This window comes from Myxine glutinosa, chromosome 14, assembly GCF_964187855.1.
Source record: "Myxine glutinosa chromosome 14, kmMyxGlut1.1, whole genome shotgun sequence".
NCBI classification, from domain to species: domain Eukaryota; kingdom Metazoa; phylum Chordata; class Myxini; order Myxiniformes; family Myxinidae; genus Myxine; species Myxine glutinosa.
The window spans coordinates 28,746,095-28,770,430 of NC_136274.1; the positions used below are offsets into that span (position 1 = coordinate 28,746,095).

The 24,336-nt window shown below is 50.8% G+C and overlaps 1 protein-coding gene across 2 annotated transcripts in view; it reads right to left on the bottom strand.

Moving 5' to 3' along the window:
- Positions 1 to 23,976, bottom strand: part of LOC137439585 (uncharacterized) — a 136,811-nt gene extending 112,835 nt beyond the window's left edge. The window contains exon 1 of one of the 2 annotated variants that reach the window (XM_078768068.1): positions 23,705 to 23,950. In XM_078768068.1, the coding sequence (XP_078624194.1) occupies positions 23,705 to 23,827 (123 nt within the window). In that variant the 5' untranslated portion in view covers positions 23,828 to 23,950. Of the gene's footprint in view, positions 1 to 23,704 lie in introns of both variants that reach the window. The other variant, XM_078768067.1, reaches the window with a different exon arrangement.
- Positions 23,977 to 24,336: the final 360 nt, after the last annotated feature.

Below are 24,336 nucleotides of genomic sequence, written 5' to 3' on the forward strand. Positions count from 1 at the left end.
TTCTGCCAAAAAGGGACCAGCACGGAGGATGAGGGCCCCCCTTCAATTACATCAGGTGGGGGCCCCCCTTGAGCGGGTGGCTATGGATATTCTAGGACCGCTGCCCCGCACCCGCCAAGGTAATAAGTATATCCTCGTTGTGATGGACTACTTCACCAAGTGGCCGGAGGCCTACGCCCTCCCCAACCAAGAAGCAGGGGTGGTAGCGCAGGCCTTCGTGGAAGGATTTGTGTGCCGGCATGGGATTCCACAGGAGTTGCACACCGACCAGGGACGAAATTTTGAGAGCAAATTACTAAAAGATGTGTGCAGTCTCCTGTCAATTCGAAAAACCAGGACAACGCCTTTAAGACCTCAATCTGACGGGATGGTGGAAAGATTCAACCGAACTTTAATCCAACAACTGGCACTGTTCACCACCACCCGTCAGGATGACTGGGACGAACATCTCCCTTATTTGCTTATGGCCTACCGGACCAGCCAGCACGGGGCCACCGCATGCAGTCCAGCGTTGCTTATGTATGGGCGGGAGTTACGGGCTCCCGCCGACTTGCTATGCGGTCCCGTGCCAGACACAGTGGTTAACCCGCCGAGGGAGGGGTACGCACGTCACCTAGAGGAAGGCATGGAGCTAGTCCATGCCTTCGCCCGCCGCCAACTCCATCTGGCGGGGGAAAAGATGAAGCGCAGGTACGACGACCGGAGCCAGGGGAGTCAATACGCTCCGGGGACGAAGATTTGGTTCTTTAATCCCCGGAGGCGGAAGGGAAGGTGCCCAAAACTCACCTCCCCCTGGCAAGGCCCAGGAGTCGTCCTGTCGCAAATCTGTGACGTGGTCTTTAAGATCAAAATGGGGCCACGAGCCCTCCCTCGGATCGTCCACGCCGACCGGATAAGACCTTACACCGGCGAGCAGGCGCCCCCGTGGATTGCCTCGGCTTTAGATGCCGAGGCGGGACCCAGTACCTCTGAATAAGGGGGGCTTATTAGTGCCAGAGGACTGGGGGATTGAGGAGCGATAGGCCCGGTGGGAGAGGGTGGCATCCCTGCCACCTTTCCCATAGTGGGGCAAAGGAGCAATAGCTTATGGGGTGTATGGCAGTGAAAACTAGCCCGGGTGGGTTAGGATATTGTGTGTAGGGATCTAGAGAAGATGACCTTAGGTAACGTTAAGGTTAGTTAGTGACTGATACCTGTAGTGGGGACGCAGGTAGATTAGTGTGGATGATAATGACGTGGGAGCGCAATAGTTTAAAGGGACGACTGGGAAGCGCAAGTTTCAGAAGGGAGTAGTTAGCTGAGATGATGCCGTGTGTGTGAGGATGGAACAGGTGTGATTGCACAGGTGTGCAATTGGACAGGTGTGTGGAGCAGTGTATGAGTAGTGAGTGTGTGGATCAGCGCGAATGCGCTTGGGGAGAGAAGGGTGCAGGTGGCACCAGGTGTGAGAGCACAGGTGTGCAGGTACAGGTGTGTGGAGAGAGTTGGAGTGAGTGGTACGGAGTGGTGTGCATGGTGCGAAGGTGTGGATGGGGGAAGAGTGGACCCCTTTCACGAGCACCCGGGGCGGGTAGTGTAAGTGTTAGGTAGAGGGTGCAGGTAAATTGTGGTTGGATATTGGCATTTGTGGTGCGGTTGCAGAATGGTGTTGTGAATGGGTGCATTAGTGTTGTGGAAATGGCTGGGCGTGTAGCCTGTTAGTGTGTGTAGTTGGTTGGGCACTCCACCACTGTGAGGATGTCGGCCAGGTGAGGCCGCAGGTGGGCTCTGGGAGCCGGTAGTTGTGAGTGGGTGCCTGAGGATCCCGGGTGTGGATCGGGCAGCCCAGTGCCAGAGAGGGCACGGAGTGGGGAGAGAGCCAGAGGGCCTTCCCCAGGTAGTTAGGTTAGGGTGAGGAGCAGGTAAGCTCGGAGGCAACTGCAGTGGTGGAGGTGTGCAGGTGGGTAGACCCACTGGGAGAGGTACACGCCACAGCCCAGAAATTGTACGAGGGCACCGGGAGATGAATCGGGGGAGTGAGACCCCAAATTGAAGAGCACCACAGTTTGGCCAATGGGAATTGGTTTTTAGAACCCATAGTGTAAGAGGGCCAATGGTTTGGCCGGAGAGAGACCCCGGGTAGTGTAAAGTTGTTAAAGTCATTTAGGAGATAGTTAGGATTGATGAACCTGTCGCACCATACGCAGCCACTTGCCTGTGGTGATGATGATGACTCCACACCTGTGTTTTCTTTGTTTTGTGCAGGAAATGAGAATTGCTGTTGGATTTGTGAGACGCATCACGACGTGGATGAGACATTGGGGTGATTCCATCTCTCCCTCCCTAGGAGGGACTGATGATGAATTGGTGATGGCAAATTTTGATGTTGAGTTGGAGATGGCAAATTTTGATGAGAGTTGAAAATGGCAAATTTGATTGGTTAGGAGGGAGAGAAGACGAATTTGGTATATGGGAGGAACGGGGAAGACAGTAGGGATGTTTGTTGATTTGTAAAGTAGATGTTTATGGGTAGTGTTGTGTTGTGTGGATACAGTAAGGGGTAAGGGAGGGGCCATGTAGGTTACCTGGTGGGGGGGGGGGCGTACGATAGGAACGTACCTGTCTCACCTGGTTCCCATGTGCCCCCAGTGTGCATTACCTTGCATTGCGTGCACTTTTGCGCCCTTACCACCTTACTCACTTGTTTCTTCTTTTGTCTCCCACCTCCGAGGATCTGGCTTTGGGGTAGAGAGAGAGGAGAGAGAGGTGCTGGCTACGCAGTTGTGGGCCTGCACTTTCGCTGCTTGTTGCCTGGATCGATACACCATATGGACCGCAATGTTGGTGGCCACCCACAATGGACCGTAGTTCTTTTGCGGCCAAGCACCACCCGGGGATGGACCTATGGGTCAACGGGGCACCTATGCCATACAGGTGAACCACTAATAATTACCACCAAGTGCACCACAAGAAGAGCAAGAGACACCTGCAGGGTTAGGGGTTGTTGAAGTTATTTTTATTCCAATGAACAATGGTGACTGCACCGATTGGTGGTGGGGTGGTGCTGTTGATGCTCGGAAAGGGTGCTCTGCACGTTATTAAAGGCCGTCGGCCACAGAGCACTCGTGGGTTGGTGTATCGATGTTGGCAAGCGCGCTCTCTCTATGCATAACATCTGCATGTGTTCCTCCAAAGACAGGTCCTGGATCGTAGTGTAAATATCAGCGTAGTCTTGTAAATAATGCTCCCTACCGGCTGTATGTTTAGTTTGAGAATTCTTTCCGGATTCGGTTATCCTGTGGGTGTGTTTCTGAGAGGAGAAGGGTGCAACGTCGCAGGGGGACATATTTACTCATTTGTGCATATCTATAAAACTGTCGCACTCAGGGTAGAGTTAATAGTAGAGGGAACTACATTGCGTGCCACACTAAAGTAGGTAAAAGTTTATCGGGTCGGGACGCCCCGAGGGTAGAGAAGGGTGCAATGTTGCGAATATGGAATTTGGCCTCCATATCCGCTTGTAAATATTCCCCTATTTTCTCCGATACTCCCCAACTCTCCCTTACCCCATTCCCTAGTCCCATTGTCTGTAAACAACACCCATTAGAGCCGATCTTCCCCTTCATCCCCCCATTAAATGTCGTGCCCAGGTCCCCCGCACCACACGTAGACAATTATAGGACATCTTGCTAGTTATTCTTAATCTATGTCAGTTAAGGACTTGTTTCCATTAATTATGACTCTTCGTTGCACCAGAATGTGATTATATGGCACCTGTTAGGAAGTTTAGGACCTCCCCATACCTCTCCGCATCTCTTCCCCATGAAGAAGCGCCAACTACAACAACAACAACAAAAGAGGGGGGCGGCGCGGTGACGGCATGGGGAGTGGGCGTCCTCCTTCCGGCTCGGTTAGCCGCCATTGACCACGCGCTCCACGGGGTTACCACGAAGGGGCTCCCTGTCGGCCCCTCGTCAAGGGCGGAGCCGGTAACCCCCGCACCCAATGAGAAGCCATGGGCCGATGCCATCTGGGGCGGCGCTAACGAGCCGAGGGCGTGTCACTCCCCGCCGGATATACGCGGCCCCGCGCCGGACGTGACGTCAGATGCGCCCCGAGCTTGGAAGGACAAGACGCCACCCTCCCGAGCGCTGAGCGACCTCCCCGGCATCTCCACCAAAGTCGCGACCCACGAGCGCTGAGCGACCTCCCCGCATCTGCTGGACACCACCGTACGTGATTCTGTCCCTGAGCCAGGTGCACCTGAGCCATCGACTGCCGCTTTCCTTGCCATCAAATCCCGTGTGAGTCAGCGTTGTCCCGTTTATCTGTGGTCTGTCTAGGGTTAATATAAGAGTGTGTCTAAGTGCCTGTCTTCCTATGCTGTCCCTCTTGTAGTTGTAATCTAACCTTTTTCCGTACGAATATACTTGAGAACTGAACCCCTGGTGTCGTATTGTGTCATTATAATCCAGCCGGGTGTCTTCTCTTTCCTATTGAGCCAGCATAGCGCGGCTTCGTCGACGTTCGAGTACAATCGGGTAACTTGTACGGATACGGCGGCCATCCCGCTCGGCCCACCATACCATCAAAGTCGTATCTGTAACAATATATATATATATATATATATACATATATATACATATACATATATATACATATATATACATATATATACATATACATATATATACATATATATACATATATATATATATATATATATATATATATATATATATATATATATATATATATATATATATATATATATATATATATATATATATATATATGAAGGAGCTGGGGCTCCCACGTCGATCGGAAGAATGGACGCGACAAAAAGCTGGAATTCATCCGAGTTGCTTTAATCAAACCAAACACTCAGGCACTCTGAAAAGCCCGTTTATCGGGCAGCAATATATATACATATTATCCCGGAGCGTTTGCCCAGGAAAGGCGAGAGGGGGCGTGGCCCAGCGTCCTGGCTGCGGCCTGGCAAGTTGACGGCGAGCCTGCCCGGGCATGCCCGGGCATGCCCGGGCGTCCCGACCGAGGCCTGGCAAGCTGAGCGCGGGCCTGCCCGGGCGTCCTGGACGAGCCCGGCATGGTGATCGCTCCGCGTCCTTGATAGGTGCAAGGCGATTGTGAAAACCCAGCGGTAGCCGCTACACCAACATCCATTTTTAACGTACGCTGGAACGACCCATTGTCCCTGTGTCTTGTCCTATTGAGGGGGCTGATGTCCCGTCCTTTGGGGGCCCATACGCTGGTTACAGGGGTGGGGGCTGGGAGGGTGGTGCCTGGAGCCCGCGGACAGGGCCCAGGTCTTGGGAGGGTAGGTGTCTGGTAATTATTTCCCCTGATGCGGGGTCTCTACTCTGAACCAGCGGCATCAATCGCTGGTTTGCCTGCTTAACTATTTCTTTGATCGTTTTCTCCTGAACTTTATCCACTTGCTTCCTTTCTCCTTGTAGTTTTAGTACTTCTCCTGTCAGACTAGCTTGCTTCGACGCTGCCTATCTTATCATAGCTTCCTCTTTCCACCAACCATAAACCTTCCAATAGTCGGATGGGAAATGTTTTTTCTCTTTTTCCAGCTTGTCTAAAGCTCCATACAGCGCTCCTAATTTCTCTAGCGCAAATGATCCTTCCTCTGGCCAGGAATTACTTAGGTCCTTCGTTAGCTCAGCCCATGATTTCCCTGGTCTAACAGCAGCATAACTATGCTTGTTATACATAAAATATGACTGGGTCTTTTTGAGGGGCTCACTCTCCCTTCCTGGTTTGTTTCTCATCTTGTCTGTCTAGGCCTTCCTTCCTGGGATGTTCTTGGTCTTACAGGTGTCGCCCTGCGTCTACCTCACAATCCCCTTTCCTGCTAACTGTCCTACCCTTGGTATTTCAATAAAACTCGTTACTCTGGGCAAAACACCCGTGCTTACAGTTTGTCCATGGCCCGAGCTTGGACGACGAAGAGGAGGATGGACTAAACCCAGAGCGAGAGAGTGAAGCACGTAATTTTTTGATAACCCCAGCACAAAGGCTCACCTTAATCGAATCGGATGCTGGCCAGTCTCTCTGCTCGATCCCTCCGGGGTCCGTCCTCTCCCTTGACTCTGAGTCGAAAACCCCACTCCTGGTACCAAATGTCGGTGAATCAATCGAAGTTCCACCAAGGATGAAAAGGAGTAACAAGATTTATTAATATACCAAAAACACGATCGCCGTGAGGGCGCCTTTGTGCCGCTTTAACCACGTGACCATTTTCTCCGCTTTGGGCCGTGTGCGCCTTTGTGACGTTTTGGGCGGCGTGTCTGTGCCTGTCCTCAACGAGATTCTGGTTTCGATTCGACATCGTTCCGTTGATCACTGGAGGGGACCTACTCTGAGCTCGAAGACGGGAATATAGAGACACTGGGGAAGGTTCTTTTCCACTCACTTGGAGCACAGTGAGTTACCTTATGCATGTTAGCGGATGGTACCATCATAGGAGATATTGATTGTACTCTTGATTCCTATTTTATTGTTGTACTGTTATTTTTGTGTGATTTTGAATACAATATTTGTTTGTATTATTCGTGTTTGTATTATTTGCAATTGGTGTGGTTTCACCAGTGAATTTTGACACAGGATAACGTATTTTTCTGCCGTGGCTCCTCTCGGGGTTCGGAGGTATACCGAGACCAGGAGGGCGGGGAGGAACACGTAACACTTCCAATGATTGATCTCAATCCTAGTGATCCAAATTGTATCTATTCCACACTAAAGTTTGTGTCAGCTCAGGCCATGCAACATGGTGTTACTCCTGTCCTCACATTCGATCAACCCTTGTGTTGGAAAGCATTATCAATTGTTCGATCTCAACCAGTTGACAGTCATCTCCGGCGAATGGTCCTCAAACTGGGAGGGTTTCACATGGAAATTAGTTTCCTGGGTAGCATCGGGCATCTGATGGCAGGTTCCAGATTGGAAGAAGTCCTTGAGGTCGTGTACGCTGGTAACACCTTTTTTTTTTTTTTTTTTTTTTTTTGTATACAAGATCGAGGCTCGTGAAAGAGCGAACATTAATCACACAGAAAGACAAACCGACACATAAAACATATAACATCGGGAGCGGTAGACAAGATGGGGAGAGAGGGGGAAGGACACAAACACAACATTTGAGAGCAGGGACCGAGAGACATGGAGACATCGAGAGATCTGAGAGAGGGCGAGGGCTTTGGGGGGGGGGGCATGGGAAGGGGGCGGTGGGAGAGGTATAAAACATATGGACACTGCCAGGACTTCCAGGAAAGAAGTTGGAATTTCAAACAAGGTGGATCTGGGGTGAATTAGCGGGGGTAGAAAAGATCAAGGTTTTGGATGGGGGAAGATAAGAGATGGTGGTGAACAGCTGTTTTAAAGACCTGGAGGGAGGAGTGGGATTGAAGGGAGTGAGGGAGTTTGTTCCAGAGGCGGGAGAAAAGAGGAATGAAAGAGTGAAGGTGAGCAGAGAGCCGAGATTTCGGCAGTTTAACCATCAGAGGGTTGCTGGCAGATATTGTGCGCCCTGTAGGAATATTTGGGGGACAGAGCACAGAGAGAGCTGGGGGTGCAAGGCCGGAGAGGAGTCGGTAGAAGACAGAAAGACCACCTACCTGCCTGCGGTGAGTGAGTGAAAGGCCCTCAGAGATAGCTTCATCGCGGGAGATTCCAATAATTCTGAAAGCTTTGGTTTCAACAGCGTGAAGCCGAGCTAGGTGTGAGGCAGGAGCACCGGCCCATAGGGGAGAACAGTATTCCATTGAGCTGCGGATGAAAGCCTTGTATGTGGTGAGGAGCTCAGGTGTGCCGAGGAAGGACTTCGCACGACGGAGGATGCCCAGTCGGCGACTGGCTTTGGAGGCCAGCTTGGAAATGTGGTTTTCCCAAGAAAGATCATGGCAGATAGTGAGACCCAAAATCTTGAGCGACAGAACTTCTTGGAGAGGATTGTTGAGAAAGTAGATGGGAGGGTTGTCCAGTCGATCTTTTCGGAGAGACATAGTAAGAGTGTGAGATTTGTCAGGATTGAAAGACATGTTCCACTTGTTTGACCAGTCTGTGATTTTGTCCAGGTCTTCAGAGAGTGAGGAGGCAGCAGACTGCCGATCTGAGGGAAGAGGAATGGGGCGGCAGAGAGTGGAGTCATCAGCAAAGAGATAGAGAGGATTTTCGAGAGAGTCAGAGAGATCATTGATTAAGACCAGAAAAAGCACGGGGCCCAGAACACTGCCTTGGGGAACTCCAGCCTGAACAGGAAGAGGAGATGAGAGAAACCCATTCAGGGCCACACGTTGACGACGACTAGAGAGGAAGTCCGCCAGCCATGCGTGGAGATTTCCATGGATACCAAAGGAGGAGAGTTTGGTGAGCAGAGCGGGGTGCCAGACCGTGTCGAAGGCACGTGATATGTCGAGGGAGACAGCTCTAATTTCCTGTTTGGCATTGAAACCTTGAGCCTTGAGCCACATGTTGACTGGCAAGGCTGTGTCCAGAGCAGTCCGTGGTCACATGCTAGTAGATGCTGCACTGAACACCATCCTTCTGTCCAGCGCATACAATGTACCAGTGCCATCCAAAATGAAAGCAGAGGACCCTGATGAAGTGATGACAGGTGATGATGTCGAACAACATTCTGACACAACCGACGACCATAGCAGCAGAAGTATATGACAATGCAGTTTCCTCTACAACATCTGGAGAAAACGTGTGTTTGGCAGATGTCTGGACCAGAATTCAAAGTAAACTGAAGGAAAAGAAGGATATAATGACCACAATGCGGACTGCAGAACTCTGGGTACAATATATGGAAATGGTAGACATTCTACAGAGGTTTCTCAAGGCTGAACGCACAGGCAATTGGAAAATGCATCTCCAATCAGTACGTGAAATGTTACAATACTTTGCAGCATCTGGACACATACTATATGCAAAGTCTGCATATATCTATCTTCAAATGATGTTAAATCTGCCAGAGACACACCCAGAAGTCGACCAGAAATTTGAGCAGGGATACCATGTGGTGAGACATAGCGACAGATATTGGTCAGGATTGTCGACCGATCTCATTATTGAACAAGTGCTCATGAGAAGTGTTAAGACAAGTGGGGGACTTACAAGAGGAAAGGGGATGACAGAAACCCAGCGCTTGGTGTGGCTCCTATCTATGCCAGCGTGTGCAAACATCAATGATGCCATGCAAAAGCTCAGTGGTGTGTCATATGAAACCAGTGACCAACACAAGAACATATCATCAGCAAGACAAGCTAGAGATGTCAGCGACACCCTTGACCTTATCAGTTATCTTGAAAAGAGAAACCCATTTGTTAATAACAGTACACTGCTCAACATTGCAAATGGCATGACAGCTCAGGAAGGAGTCAATGTTGAAAGATCAAGAGGGGTTGGTGAACGGATTATAGCGTCAATGGTTGGGAAATCTGTCTGAGTTTGTCTTCCGAAAAGCTGATCGAGCAAAGACACTCGGTACAAGATCAACTGTCCAAATCAAAGGCGAATCTGTGAAGGTGGATTCACAGCTGATATTCCAGAGGCTGATAACTGTCGCTGAACGCTGTGAAGATGTTCCATCACTGTTCAAGTATGAACTCTGTAGTCACCCTCCTGCATTGTTCGAATCTTCCTCCCTTCCACTGCAGGCCAATAAGGCAACTCTTGCTGATTCTATCTGGAAAGTCATCCCAGAGAAACAACGAGAACCTACTGAAAATGTCCAGTACATCCTTGATGGTGGTGCTCTACTTCACAGACTACCCTGGCCAAGAGGTTCTACCTTTGATTATGTGTGTGATATATACACCAACTATGTTGTACAGAAATATGCTGATGCTACTGTTGTCTTTGATGGCTACAATGATGACCCATCAACGAAAGATGCCACACACATGAGAAGGACAGCAGCCTGTACTGGTGTGACAGTTCACTTCGCGGGTGAAATGGTGATTCAATCCAGAAAAGAGGATTTCTTGAACGATGCGAGGAACAAACAGCACTTCATTTCTTATCTGAGTGACAAACTGGAGACAGCTGGGTGCAATACATTTCATGCGAAGCAGGATGCTGATTTGTTAATTGTTCAAACAGCTGTCGCCTCTGCACGAACAACAGACACTGTCCTGGTGGGAGATGATACGGACTTACTCATCCTTCTTATTCACCATGCTGAAATGGACTCACATGACTTGTTCCTGATACCAGAACCAAAGCAAACTTCAAGAAAGAACAGGATTTGGAACATTAAGCAATCAAAGAATTTGCTTGGCAGTGATGTATGTGACTGTATGCTGTTCGTACATGCTATTCTTGGTTGCGATACAACTTCTCGTCTGATTGGTTTGGCAAAGGGTCTAGCACTGAAAACAATCATGAACGATGCCTTCTTCTATCAACAAGCTAAAGTTTTCAGTCAAACACATCAAATGGAGGAGAAGGTTATCGCCAAGGCAGGAGAACATGCACTAGTGTCGTATGGAGGATCTGAGGAAGGATTGGACACCTTACGGTACAAGCGGTTTTGTGAGAAGGTCACCAAGAATGTTTCACATGTAGAGCCACAGACCCTGCCACCCACCTCTGCAGCTGCAAGATACCACAGCCTTCGTGTGTACCACCAAATACAGCAGTGGAAAGGGATCGATCTAAATCCACTGGAGTGGGGATGGCACATAGTAGATGGACATTGCCTACCAATACTGACAGATCAGGCTGCAGCACCATCAGCACTCCTGGACGTCATCTGCTGCAACTGTAAAAAGGACTGCAATACACGAAGATGTACTTGTAGAAAATATGGTCTCACATGCAGTGCTGTGTGCGGGGAATGTCATGGTACAAGTTGTACCAATGCAGAACTGCCAGATTTCACAGAGGAGGATGACAAATCTGTTTAATCGTTTGAGTTGGATGTTCCAGCATTTTGTATACCTACAGCAATCACTACAGCAATTTTCACTAGCTGAACATCTTTATATAAGCATAGTATGGTGATTTTGTAATGAAACTCGTGTATCTGTCACCAATAGACAGATCATCATTCGTTATATGAGAGAAATATTGCAGATTGGCGGCCATATTGGATTATGCAAATTAGACATATTTCCCATGTTGGGATTGCTTGGGACTTTTAGTATGTTGTTCTGGGGACCTTCTAGAAATGCATTGTGGTGAAATAATTTCTGTTGCAATTTGTTCCAAGTGAAACCTTATTTTGCCTGGACGATGTAGCCGTCCCATCATCCAGCCCACACTCTCCGGTGGCCAACCTTGAGCAGTTGTGACAGTGACGTGAGCCTCTACTCCGTCGGGGTAACGAGATTGCGCATGTTGCTCCGGTGTCAGATTTACCTCGATCCCTACCCCCTCACGGCCAATCCATACGCGTGACAAATGCACGTTCGAGGTCTTGCCCAGCGAGTCTTTAATTAGCTCCCGATATTCCTCGTTGTACCCCTTTGCGTTGTAATAAGCTGTACAGTGGGGTGGGTCGTATCTTACGTTCATCGTGATTCGATTTACTTGTAACCAATCTCGCAGTTCCTCACCTTCGGAACATACCATATCAATTAATTATCTCTACCACATTCGTCAGAGCCCCTTCGTCTGGCCTCCACCAATACACGGTAGGTCCAGCGCCATTAATAGGTCACGTTTAGATTCTGCAATATCTATGAAATCTCCCTGCTGGCCTCCACCAATACACGTTGGTCCAGTGCCATTAATAGGTCACGTTTAGATTCTGCAATATCTATGAAAACTCCCTGCTCCATACATGAAATTTGACAGCCTAATCGGCAAAGTAAATCCCGTCCTAATAAATTAATAGGAGTGGTGGTTGTCATTAGGAAAGCATGTTTAGCTTCTAGCGGGCCGCACACCACTCTCACCTCTTCAGAAATTGGGAGCGCTTGCGGTAAGCCCGAAACGCCCATTATTTGGACATTCTTATGCGTGGGGCGTAGTGATGGTAATTGCCCTTTATTAATAGTACTACGGGTCACCCCCGTATCCACAAGAAACTCTATCTGTCGTCCGTCCACGTCCAGTCACAGTCGGCTCCTCTGTAGGTGACATTGTTACAAGGGGACATTCTTTAGGCGACCCGTCCTCGTCCCGTCAATAGGCTGCTTGGTTTCCCGGTGGAGGGGTCCACGGAGCCGGAGCCGTCGGCAGTCACGTTTCCAATGTCCTATTTTTCCACAGAGGAAGCACGCCCCCGTGGAGCCGGCGGAGCCGAGCGTGCGGGGTGTCTGCCGTTATTACACGGTCCCTGTCGCCTCGATCGCCTGGCTGGCTGCTGGTCCGGTTGTCCCCATTGTTGCAGCCAGGGTGGTCCACATGGTCCCTTCGTCTGCATATTGACTTGTATATCACCATCATTGTTAGTCATTTTCGTCATCATAGTCCCAATTATCTTGGGGAGTTGCCCTAGCGTTCCAGTTCTGAGCGTGCTCCCGGTCTCAGTTTCCCCCTTTATGATTGAATTGGGCCCGTCGTTCCTGTATCAACATTGGCAATATGTCCTCCTTTACCTCGGCTTTTTTCTCATCACAGTCACTACATTGGTCAGCTGCTTCACATAATTCGTCGGTTGGGGCATTCCTCCACCCAAGTTTAACTAATTGTATGCATTTTTTAAATTGCGGGCCTCATCCCTTCCACGAGAAAGTTGTTCACTACTCTGGGAAGGTCCTGTGCCTGGGCAAACCCTCCCCATTTAACCAGTGCTCTTTCCACTCTTTCTCTCCAGTCCGCTGCCGGTTCGCCTTGTTTCTGTTTTAAAGCAAATATTTTGTTCCAGTCGGGCCCCGCAGCTGGCATTAAAGTGGTTTGTACTCCAGCCAGCAGTTTCTCGATGGTATTGGCCCACACCCCCGGCGCTTGGGGTGGGTTTGGGTCTGCATTTGGCCAATGAGCGTGTATTTTCGCATATTTCCATACCCGCGTGGGCAATATAGTTTTTCCCATATGGCAGATGTCTCGCCAATCCGCCTGCGAATTTTGTATCCATATTCGCATAAATTCGGACACTTGATTAGGCTGATCTTTTATCAAGGTTTTTACCCGTTCTTCCATAGCAGTCAAGTCGGATTCCCTCCAAGGTATCCTAGCCGTCACCATTTGCCCCTCCCTCTTGCTGGCTGTAAACCTATATGTTTCAACAGGAACATTCCTGTCATAGTCTGTGGGATCTCATTCCCCGTAAGCCCTGACAGTGAGGGGTGTCGTCCTTCCTGCCCTATCGGTGGCAGGAACCCTGGAATGTCCGTCCCTTCGTCTTCCCCATGAATCCCTTCTCCTCTGAACGGGTTGCTCGGGCTAAGGCAGTCCTGGGGAGCGGCTGGTCGGGTCTGTCGAGGGTATTCCCTGTCTCTTTGAGTGTCCCCCTCCATTCCTAGCGCCTGAGCAGGATACCAATGAAGGAGCTGGGGCTCCCACGTCGATCGGAAGAATGGACGTGACAAAAAGCTGGAATTCATCCGAGTTGCTTTAATCAAACCAAACACTCAGGCACTCTGAAAAGCCCGTTTATCGGGCAGCAATATATATACATATTATCCCGGAGCGTTTGCCCAGGAAAGGCGAGAGGGGGCGTGGCCCAGCGTCCTGGCTGCGGCCTGGCAAGTTGAGGGCGGGCCTGCCCGGGCGTCCTGGACGAGCCCGGCATGGTGATCGCTCCGCGTCCTTGATAGGTGCAAGGCGATTGTGAAAACCCAGCGGTAGCCGCTACACACGTCCCCCCAGAATCGACTTGCACCGGCAGGGTCAATTTGAGGGGGGTCCTGATGACCCGGCCAAAGCGACCCCTGGCGGGTCGTGGGAGGGGGTCCGGTGTGGTGGTGGGCGGTCGAGTGGGGGGCACCGTGGACGGGGGGCGGCCTCGCCGCGGCGGAAGGGCCACCCGTGGTGGGTGGTCGACGTCCACGTGCGCCGGCTTGAGGCGGTCCACCGCAATCCGGTCCGACCTGCCGCCAATGTCGATGACGAACGACTTGTCGTCCCGTCGCAGCACCCAGAAGGGCCCGTCGTACGGCGGCCGGAGTGGCCCCCCGATGTGCGTCGTGACGCACAAAAACATACTCCGCTGTGCGAAGTGCTTGGGGGGACGTAGGACTGGGGGTCACCGTGGTGGGATGTTGGCACGGGGGCAAACCGTCGGGCGGCCTCCTGGAGGTCCGAGCGCTGGTGAGCTGTGGACCAGGGACTGGTAGCGTCGGGCACGAATTCGCCCAGGACGCGTAGCGCCTGGCCATAGACAAGCTCGGCAGTGGATGCCTGGAGGTCCTCCTTGGGGGCCGTGCGGAGGCCCAAAAGGACCCACGGCAGCCGGTCGGCCCAACCGCCGTCTTGAAGGCCGGCCATGAGCGCGGCCTTCATGGAGCAGTGGAATCGCTCGCACAACCCGTTTGCTTGGGGGTGGTAGGCCGTAGTACGGTGGAGCTTGACCCCCAGGTTGCGGGCGACCGCGCCCCACAGCTCGGAGGTGAACTGTGGTCCGCGGTCTGACGAGATGTCCGCCGGTGCGCCGAAGCGGGCGACCCAGGTGGCGATGAAAGCCTGCGCCACGTCGGCGGTGATGGTGGAGACGAGGGGAACGACCTCTGGCCACCTGGTGGTCCTGTCCACCATGGTGAGCAGGTGTGTGAACCCCCATGACGGGGGGAGGGGGCCCACCAGATCCACATTGACGTGGTCGAAACGTCGTTCGGGCACGGTGAAAGGTGCCAGAGGGGGCCTGGGTGTGTCGGTGGACCTTGGCCCGTTGGCAGGCCGTGCAGGTGCTGGTCCAATCGCGGACGTCCCGACGAAGGCCATGCTAGACGAATCGCGCCGACACCAGCTTCTGGGAAGCTTTCCGGCCCGGGTGGGAAAGGCCGTGGAGGGAGGCGAAGATGCGGCGTTGCCAGGTGACGGGCACGATGGGGCGAGGCTGGCCTTGGGAGACGTCGCAGAGCAGGACAGTGTCCGCGAAGGGGATGTCGGCCAGGCGGAGGCCCGTGTCCGCCGCCCGGAGGGCTTGCACCGTGGTGTCGGTGGTTTGGTCCGCCACCATAGGCGCAAAGTCCACGCCCAGGTGGACCGCGTTCGCGCTGGCCCGGGAAAGACAGTCGGCCACGGCGTTGTTTTTGCCGGCGACGTGCCGGATGTCCGTGGTAAACTCCGACACGGCGGAGAGGTGGCGCTGTTGGCGGGCCGACCACGGCTCCGTGACCTTGGCCATGGCGTAAACCAACGGCTTGTGGTCGACGAACGACGTGAAAGGTCGGCCCTCCAGGAGGTGGCGGAAATGGCGGACGGCCAGGTGTACACCGAGGAGCTCCCGGTCAAACGTGCTGTATTTGAGCTCGTTCGGCCGGAGCTGCCGGCTGAAAAAAGTGAGTGGCTGCCAAACCCCGTTCACCCATTGCTCATGTACGGCGCCCACCGCGTAGTCGGAGGCATCCGTGGTGAGGGTGATGGGAGCGTTGAGCACCGGGTGAGCGAGCAGTGTTGCATCGGCGAGGGCCCGCTTTGAGCTTTGGAAGGCCGCATCCATTGCTGCGGACCAGGCGATGTCGTGCTTGGCCGGCTTGCCCCGGAGGGCTTCGTAGAGGGGCCGCATGAGTTGAGCACTGCGGGGCACGAAGCGGTGATAAAAATTCACCATTCCCAGGAATTCCTGCAGGGCCTTTATGGTGCGGGGACGCGAGAACGTGGTGATGGCCTCGACCTTGGTTGGCAGCGGCATGGCCCCGTTCTTGGTGATGTGGTGGCCCAAAAAATCAACGGCCGTCGTGCCGAAGTGGCATTTGGCCGGGTTGACGATGAGGCCGTGCTCGCTGAGGCGCCCGAACAGTGTTCGGAGGTGGAGGAGGTGCTCGGCCCGGGACGTGCTGGCGACGAGGATGTCGTCCAGGTAAACGAAAAGGAACAGCAGGTCACGCAGCACGCCGTACATCAAGCGCTGGAACGCCTGAGCCGCGTTCTTGAGACCAAACGGCATCCGCAAGAATTCGAATAAGCCGAACGGCGTGATGACTGCCGTTTTAGGGACGTCGGCCGCCCTGACAGGTACCTGGTGATATCCCCGTATGAGATCAATTTTCGAAAAAATGACCCGTCCCGCCAGACGGGCGGAGAAGTCTTGGATATGCGGGATCGGGTACCTGTCGGGGGTGGTAGCGTCATTGAGATGGCGGTAGTCGCCACACGGGCGCCATCCACCCCCCGGCTTTGGCACGATGTGCAGTGGCGAGGCCCACGCGCTATCGGAGCGCCGCACGATGCCGAGGTGCTCCAACGCGTCGAATTCGGCCTTCGCCACGGCGAGCTTGGCTGGGTCGAGGCGGCGGGGCCTGGCGTAGACCGGCGGGCCCGTGGTTGGTATGTGGTGCTCGATCCCATGCCGTACTGCGACGGCCGAAAACGTCAGCCGCGTGAGGGCCGGGAACTCCGTGAGCAGGCGAGCAAACTCGTTCGCCGCCGGGACGGCGCATGACAGCTCAGTCGGCGCGGAGCTGCTCAATGTGCATACCAGGGAGCTGAAGGTTTCGGCGTTGATTAAACGATGCCGTTGGACGTCCACCAGCAGTCCGTGTGCGCAGAGGAAGTCGGCGCCTAGCAGAGCCATGGGCACGTTTGCGGTTACAAACGTCCAAGCAAAGCGTTGGCCGCCGAAGCAGAGGGTGACGTTGCGCGGGCCGAAGGTGCGGATGGTCGATCCGTTGGCCGCAACCAAGGAGGGGCCGCAAACCGCGGATTGCCTGTCCTGGTCAGAGGCGGGTATGACGCTCAGTTGGGCGCCGGTGTCGCACAGGAAGCGCCGTCCGGACGCTTTATCCGTGATGAACAGTAAGTTGCCCGTGTGGCCGGCGCTCATGGCTGGTAATGAACGCCGGCCCGGCCGTTTCCCGGCCTGCCGAAGGTGCACGGGGGTCGGCATGTCCGGGCCTTCTGTCCGAACCTGGCATGATAGTAACACCACGCTTGGTCAGGTGGAGGCCCCGGTCATCGTGCTGGAGGTGGTCGGCTCAGTGTAGCGGCCGCCAATTGCGTCGGCAGTTCGGTCGTCGACCGTGCCGGGTGCTCGGGCGCCATGGGTGTTGCGTTGGATGGCGGTGGGTCCCATGTCGCCGCTGCGATGCGCTGTCCTGTGGCGGAGATCTTGTCGGCTTCTCTGGCAAGGGCCCGGGGATCTGTGATCGTCGTGCTTGCCAGGGCGAGGCGTACCGGGTTAGGCAGCTGACGGAGGAACAGCTCCCGGAACAGGAATGCCGGAGAGTGCTCGCCGAGCAGTGAAAGCATGTAGTCCATTCGCTCGGAAGGGCGCGTGTCGCCGAGCTCGGGCAGGTCGAGCAGGCGCCGTGCGCGTTCCGCCGATGGGAGGGCGAAAGCGTCGAGGAGAAGCTTCTTAATCGCGCCGTATTTGTCAGCGGCTGGCGGGCTCTCGAGGAGGCTCAGGGCGCGGGCCGCGGTGGCCGAACCGAGCGCTGCTACCACATGGTGGAAGCGGGTGTCGTCGGCCGTGATGCCTCGCAGGGCGAACACGGAATCCGCCTGTGTGAACCAAACCGCCGCGTGAGCCTCCCAGAAGGTAGGCAGTTTAAGGGCGACTGCCGTGTCCATGTCGGTAGGTCACCAATGAAGGAGCTGGGGCTCCCACGTCGATCGGAAGAATGGCCGCGACAAAAAGCTGGAATTCATCCGAGTTGCTTTAATCAAACCAAACACTCAGGCACTCTGAAAAGCCCGTTTATCGGGCAGCAATATATATACATATTATCCCGGAGCGTTTGCCCAGGAAAGGCGAGAGGGGGCGTGGCCCAGCGTCCTGGCTGCGGCCTGGCAAGTTGAGGGCGAGCCTGCCCGGGCGTCCTGGACGAGCCCGGCATGGTGATTGCTCCGCGTCCTTGATAGGTGCAAGGCGATTGTGAAAACCCAGCGGTAGCCGCTACAATATCATCTTTGTTTGTTAGACATCCTACAGACGTAAATGAACACTCATTTTACTCTGTGGGCATTGCACATCACGTGCAGAAAATTTCACCTTCCTGTGTGATGAAATTATGGTTGATACCTCTTGCAGTTTCAGCTTTAACCGGTGACGGCTTATAAAAGGGGCTGAGTTGTCGGGAGAGGGATTGTCTGCATTCGTCCGGCTTCAAGTTGGTAAGAACGATAATGTGCCTTTATATGACTGGCTTTATATGATGCATTGATGAACGCTGGCTTATTCGATTACTATTCTTTTTAATAGATGCTGTGGAGTTCTATCGAAATAAAACTCACGATGTCTGGAGTCTTTGTGGTTTCACCACACCCTGTGCCTTGTATTTATTGTGATTTAAAAATACCGCTTCTGTACACAGATATTGATGCTCAGTTTGCAAGCCACCGTCTACAAATCCAATATAAGAGGCATAATTACTCTTCTTTTGAGTCTTCGGAGTCCTTGGGGTCGTTTGTGTCTTTGGGGTCTTTTGTGTCCTTGGGGTCTTTTGTGTCTTTTGTGTCTTCTAGTTCATCGGCATCTTTTGGGTCATTTGTCTTTTGGGTCCTCTCGGTCTTTTGAGTCATTTGAGTATTTTTTTGAGTACTGCACGATATCTCAAAGTTGTGGCTGGATTCTGCTATATCTCCTCTATATTTCCGAAAGCGCTGAATAGAAAAAATTGAGACATGGCTCATTTTAAAGAACTCTCCATGGGGAATAAAATTTGTTAATGATGATAGCGTAGGTGCCTCCATTATGACGTCATAATTCGACAAGTACAAAACTTCATCCTATCAAGATGAAATTTATTCAGCACCATGGAGGCATAAACTGGTGGAGAAAAGAAATAATGATGACGTCACCGGTCACGTGGTTCGGCCGCCATGTGCTTCTTAACACAAAAGCCTTAAAAACCACCGAAAATACATCCTGGTGAGGGTTCGCAATCTCTGATCGCTCTTTCTTGTTTATTTCTGTTTCTTAAATTTCAGGCAAAAGTTGTGCATTGCAGTCAACTTTGCATATGGTCGTTGCTCAGCACTTACAATTGTTACGAGCACCCTAACACATTCATCTCACCGATTGTAGATCTGCTCTTCCATGAGCCTCGACTTCTGTTAAACAACAACATTTTTTTCTTGTAAGCCCTATTGTGAGTAAATACATGGAGTTGACTATGAAAGAGATTTGAAAAAAGTGTTATCATTGGTTCACGAGTTATCAAGTGACCACTATATTCGTCATGTGTGTGCGTCTGTCTGTGTGTGTGTGTGTCTGTCTGTCCGCAGCATAACCACCCGATGATATCATCCGATCTTGATGAAACTTGGGTGGGAGGTTGATATCATGATCTAGTTGTGTCCTGCCTGGAGTGGGCGTATTGCGCCCATTGTGGGCGCAGCCACGCCCGAAAAAGATGTATTTTTAGGGGGTAATTGAGTTCAAGCTACATCTTCTCCGAGGGAGTTGGTGGAATCTGACAGGGGTTTCGGTATTTGGTTAGGCCAATGTCATGTGTCTAGCCCCACGGAGCTCGATTTTTCATTTTTTTATATTTTTTAATTCATTTCATTTTTCACCGAATTTTCGGTATTGTGTCGCTAACTAACCTCATAATCATAACTGATTATACATTATTTTCTATCTCATTTCAAGGTCAGTAACCATTTTGACATTTCCGGTCATGGCCTGTCTGGGCCTGTTTCAGTTATAGTGCTGACGGGGAGGGGAGTGTCGTTGAAGCTTAAGGGAAAGGTGTATGCTGCATGTACGAGAAGTGTCATGATTTATGGGAGCGAGACATGGGTCATGAATGTAGAGCAGCAACGAAGGTTGGAAAGGGTGGAAATGCGAATGGTTCGATGGATGTGTGGAGTATTGTTGAGAAAGATGAAGACAAATGATGAATTGCGAAACATGATGGGAATAGAGCCTGTGATTGATGTTGTGAAGACAGTCAAGACTTCACAGCATCCATCACCGTTGTCATTGAATACCGCTCCCTCTTGAACCATCGTCGTCTCCTGACTTGTGGAGGTTATTTTCACCTCTGTCTGTTTTTTTTTATGTTGAAGGCTCCAATCAAGGACTATATCATCCTCATTGAGGCCTTAAATAAAAGAGCTGCATTGATAGAAAACTGAAGAAAGAGAAAATAGTCAGAGTTTTTGAGGAAGTAAAAAATCTGCTTTTTGAAAAGGGGAAGGTCGTAAGTGTTTGGAAATACATTGGAAGGTAAAGAAGTCCAGAGTTTGGCAGTGGTGGGAAAGAAACAAATATCATAATGGCCCATCCTTGAGTTGCCAACGGTACACAGTTTATTATGCGATGTAGTGGCTTGTCAAGTATTTTGTGGTCTCGCTAATGGTGGAAGTACACAAGCAGCAAGTTCTTAGAAGCAGAAACCGAATAAATATATGTAGAAAAGAGAAAGAGCCAACTTTGCGGCGTAAATCAAGCAGGTCGAGTTTTGAGGTCAGATTGGGAGAGTTGATAATTTGGATTACTTTGGATTAAATTCTGTCCAGTTAGTATGTGGAACTACAACCGCCCCAGATGTGCGAGCAGTACTCTATACAAGGGTGAATCAATCCTTTATATAGTTGAAGCAACTTTTGAGAGGAGAAGAATCTTCGACATCTCAACAGGGCTCCCAGTTTCTTAGAGGCAGACTTAGCTATTTGTGTAATGTGTGGATTGAATGAATGAATGAATGAATAAATGATCGTTTTAAGGCCATTTTCCCCACTAGAGTGGGGGTTAGCCTGGCGGGCCACATGACAATCATGGTTCCCTTTTTGAGGCAATGTTTTTATGGCCGGATGCCCTTCCTGACGCCAACCCTTAGTCGCCTCTTACGACGCGCAGGGAAACGGTGTACCTATTCTAAACCGGGGTACACACCGGGATTCCTGGTCCTGGGATATCACCGGGATATCCTGGTGGATTCCAGGATAAATTTGATGTTAGGGTAATACCTAGTAAGTTTATTGTATCACTTGGTGTAACTGAGGAACTTTGAAAGGAGATTGGAGAGTTGAGAGGAGTTTTAGAGAGAGAGATGGGAAGAAATTGAGTTTTAGAAGCATTAAACTTAACTTCATTGCATTTGCCCCACCTGGAAATCTTGTCCAAATCCGAAAAATTGTCTGGCTGTTTGGTTTTGAACAGTATATCTCAAAAGGTTGTGGACAGATTTGGGCAAAACTTGGTGGACAGGTTGGGTGTGTGACAAGGATGAATCGATTTGATTTTGATGAAGATGCGAATCCGGATCCGGGTACGATAATTCTTTCAATTCCTAAATGATTCTTCACCATTGAGTGATAGGGCCAAAAACGCTATACAACAACAACAACACACATTTTAAGCCCATTTTCCCTGCTAGAGCGGGGGTTAGCCTTGCGGGCCCCATGACGATCTTCTCCTTTTGCCCTATTTTCTGAATCTCCCCTTATTAACCCCCTTGCCCGCATTTCTTCTTCCACCATCTATAGCCAAGTCTTTCTCGGTCTTCCCCGTCCTCTACTTCCTTCCACATTCATTTCCATCACTCTTCTCAACCAGTCACTTTCATCCTTCCTCAACACATGACCAAACCATCTCAACCTGTTTCTCTTCACAGCATCCATCACATGCTCTATTCCCATCATCTTTCGCAATTCATCATTTGTCTTCCTCTCTCTCAACGATACTCCACACATCCATCGAACCATTCGCATTTCCACCCTTTCCAACCTTCGTTGCTGCTCTTCGTTCATTACCCATGGCTCACTCCCATAAATCATAACACTTCTCATGCATGCAGCAAACACCTTTCCCTTCAGCTTCAACGACACTCCCCTCCCCGTCAGCACGCCACTCAGTTCCCAAAACTTCTTCTATGCACATCTCACTCTAGCAACCGTTGCCGAGTCTGATCCACCTTCTCCATTCAGCATGTCTCCGAGGTAGCAAAATGTTTTCACACCTTCCAGCTTCACGCCGTCTCCAAGATCCAACTCAACATTTCCTCCATCTGCAGCTCCCTCTGTGCACACCTTACAGTTGAATGTGTCCTAGGCACACCTGAGCTCCTCACCACATACAAGGCTTTCATCCGCAGCTGAATGGAATACTGTTCCCCCCTCTGGGCAGGTGCTCCTGCCTCACACCTAGCTCGGCTTCACGCTGTTGAAACCAAAGCTTTCAGAATCATTGAAATCTCCTGCGATGAAGTTAACTCTGAGGGCCTTTCAGTCACTCACCGCAGGCAGGTTGGTGGACTTTCTGTCTTCTACCGACTCCTCTCCGGCCTTGCTCCCCCAGCTCTCTCTGTGCTCTGTCCCCCAAATATTCCTGCAGGTCGCACAAGATCTGCTGGCAACCCTCTTATGGTTAAACTGCCAAAATCTAGGCTCTCTGCTCACCTTCACTCTTTCATTCCCCTTTTCTCCCGCCTCTGGAACAAACTCCCCCACTCCCTTCAATCCCACTCCCCCCTCCAGGTCTTTAAAACAGCTGTTCACCACCATCTCTTATCTTCCCCCATCAAAAACCTTGATCTTTTCTACCCCCGCTAATTCACCCCAGATACACCTTTTCGAAATTCCAACTTCTTTCCTGGAAGTCCTTGCAGTGTCCATATGTTTTATACCTCTCCCACCTCCCCCAAGCCCTCTCCCTCCCACAGTTTTATGTGTCGGTTTGACTTTTTGTGTGATTAATGTTAGCTCTTTCATGAGCCTCGATCTTGTATCCAAAAAATAATAATGTAGCTGCCACTGGTTAATGACCCTCTCAGACCACTACATTTTTGATGATCCCACTCAGCGCGCATTATACATTGAATGGATTTCACTCCGACACCGTTCCTGCACATAGCACATGGCCACTTCCCAGTTCTTTCCACCTCACCACATGCTTTACCACTTGCCATCACCTTCTCCGATATTACCCTTCAGACCTTTTGTCTCCATACATTCCTTCCACTTGTTCATCTTCTCCTTCAGTCCATCCATACTCTCCCCAATCAACACCAGATCATCTGCATACAACAACTCTTACGGTAAATCGTCCTTTACATTCCGATCCACCACCTCCATCACAGCTACAAATAGTAGTGGACTTAGTACCAACCCCTGATGCACTCCCACATTCACCTCAAACTCACCACTGTTCCCATCCTTCGTCCTTACAGCTGTGCGCGCTCTCTCGTACATTGCCATCACTACTCTGATCAACCATTCCTCCACTTCTAACTTCCTCAATGCCCATGTCAATACTTCGCGTGGAACCCTATCTATCGAATGCTTTCTCCAGATCAACAAACCCAAGATATAAAAGTGATTGCCAAAACGCCGTTTGATGATAAAGTGATTTTGTGATGAAGTGATGAAGTGAAAAGATAAAGTGATTCGCCAAAAAGGATATGTAACATGATATTTCAAAAAGTTGTGGACGAGTTATAACAAAACTTGGATGAGTTGGGTAAATGACAAGAACAAGCCGATTAGATTTTGGTTGAGGTCCAAATGCAGATCCGACCTATCAGCGGATTATAAAACCTAAACTGTTCAGCCTGGCGTCGGTATGTGCTCTACCGAGTGCCGTTCTAGTTCCAAATGTGACTCTAACCATAAAACAATTGAGAGACAAAGTGATTCGCCCAAAATTTTGCACGAATGTATCCTGGCATTTAACTCAGTCACTGAAGTCAGAAAATTCTCAAACCTCGTTTCCACCAATGTATTCCCAGCTGATGGTCCCACCACGAAAATGGCTTCCAAGGACCAGATGGCCAGAGCACAGCAGTGCAATGACTAGGAGGAAGAAGCTTCTCCCTGTGCTCTCCATGACTCCAATTGCCCTTCAGTTTGCGGGAACCAGAGGAGGGTAAAGTAGTGGTGTCTGGACGAAGCCAGGTGCGGTTATGAGAGTTTGGTCGCTTTTATACAAGTAGTCACATCTCTACTGCTCTGTTTGCTGTGACATCACCCACCTCTGCCTTTACCCCAGCCATCGAATTGAAATACTTGAATTACGAGTTGACATTTTAAAATACGTAATTTACAAATCAAATAATAATTTACCAGATGCCTCAGGTGATACAGGTTTTGTATGCCTCAGGTGATACAAAATTGACAGCACACAGATACTTTATCTGGGTGAACCAGATTCTCAGGGAGGGTGTGCCTCACAATCTGATGAATCAGCTTTGCCTTTGAAACCCCAAAATTCTTTCATTACCGAGTAAACCTGATAACTGAAAGACATCAACTGATATCGTTTGGACGAGTCAGAAGTGATGACAAGTGAGTTTTCCTTATCAGAATATTCATTTTCCAAGGACAAGTGACAAGAAG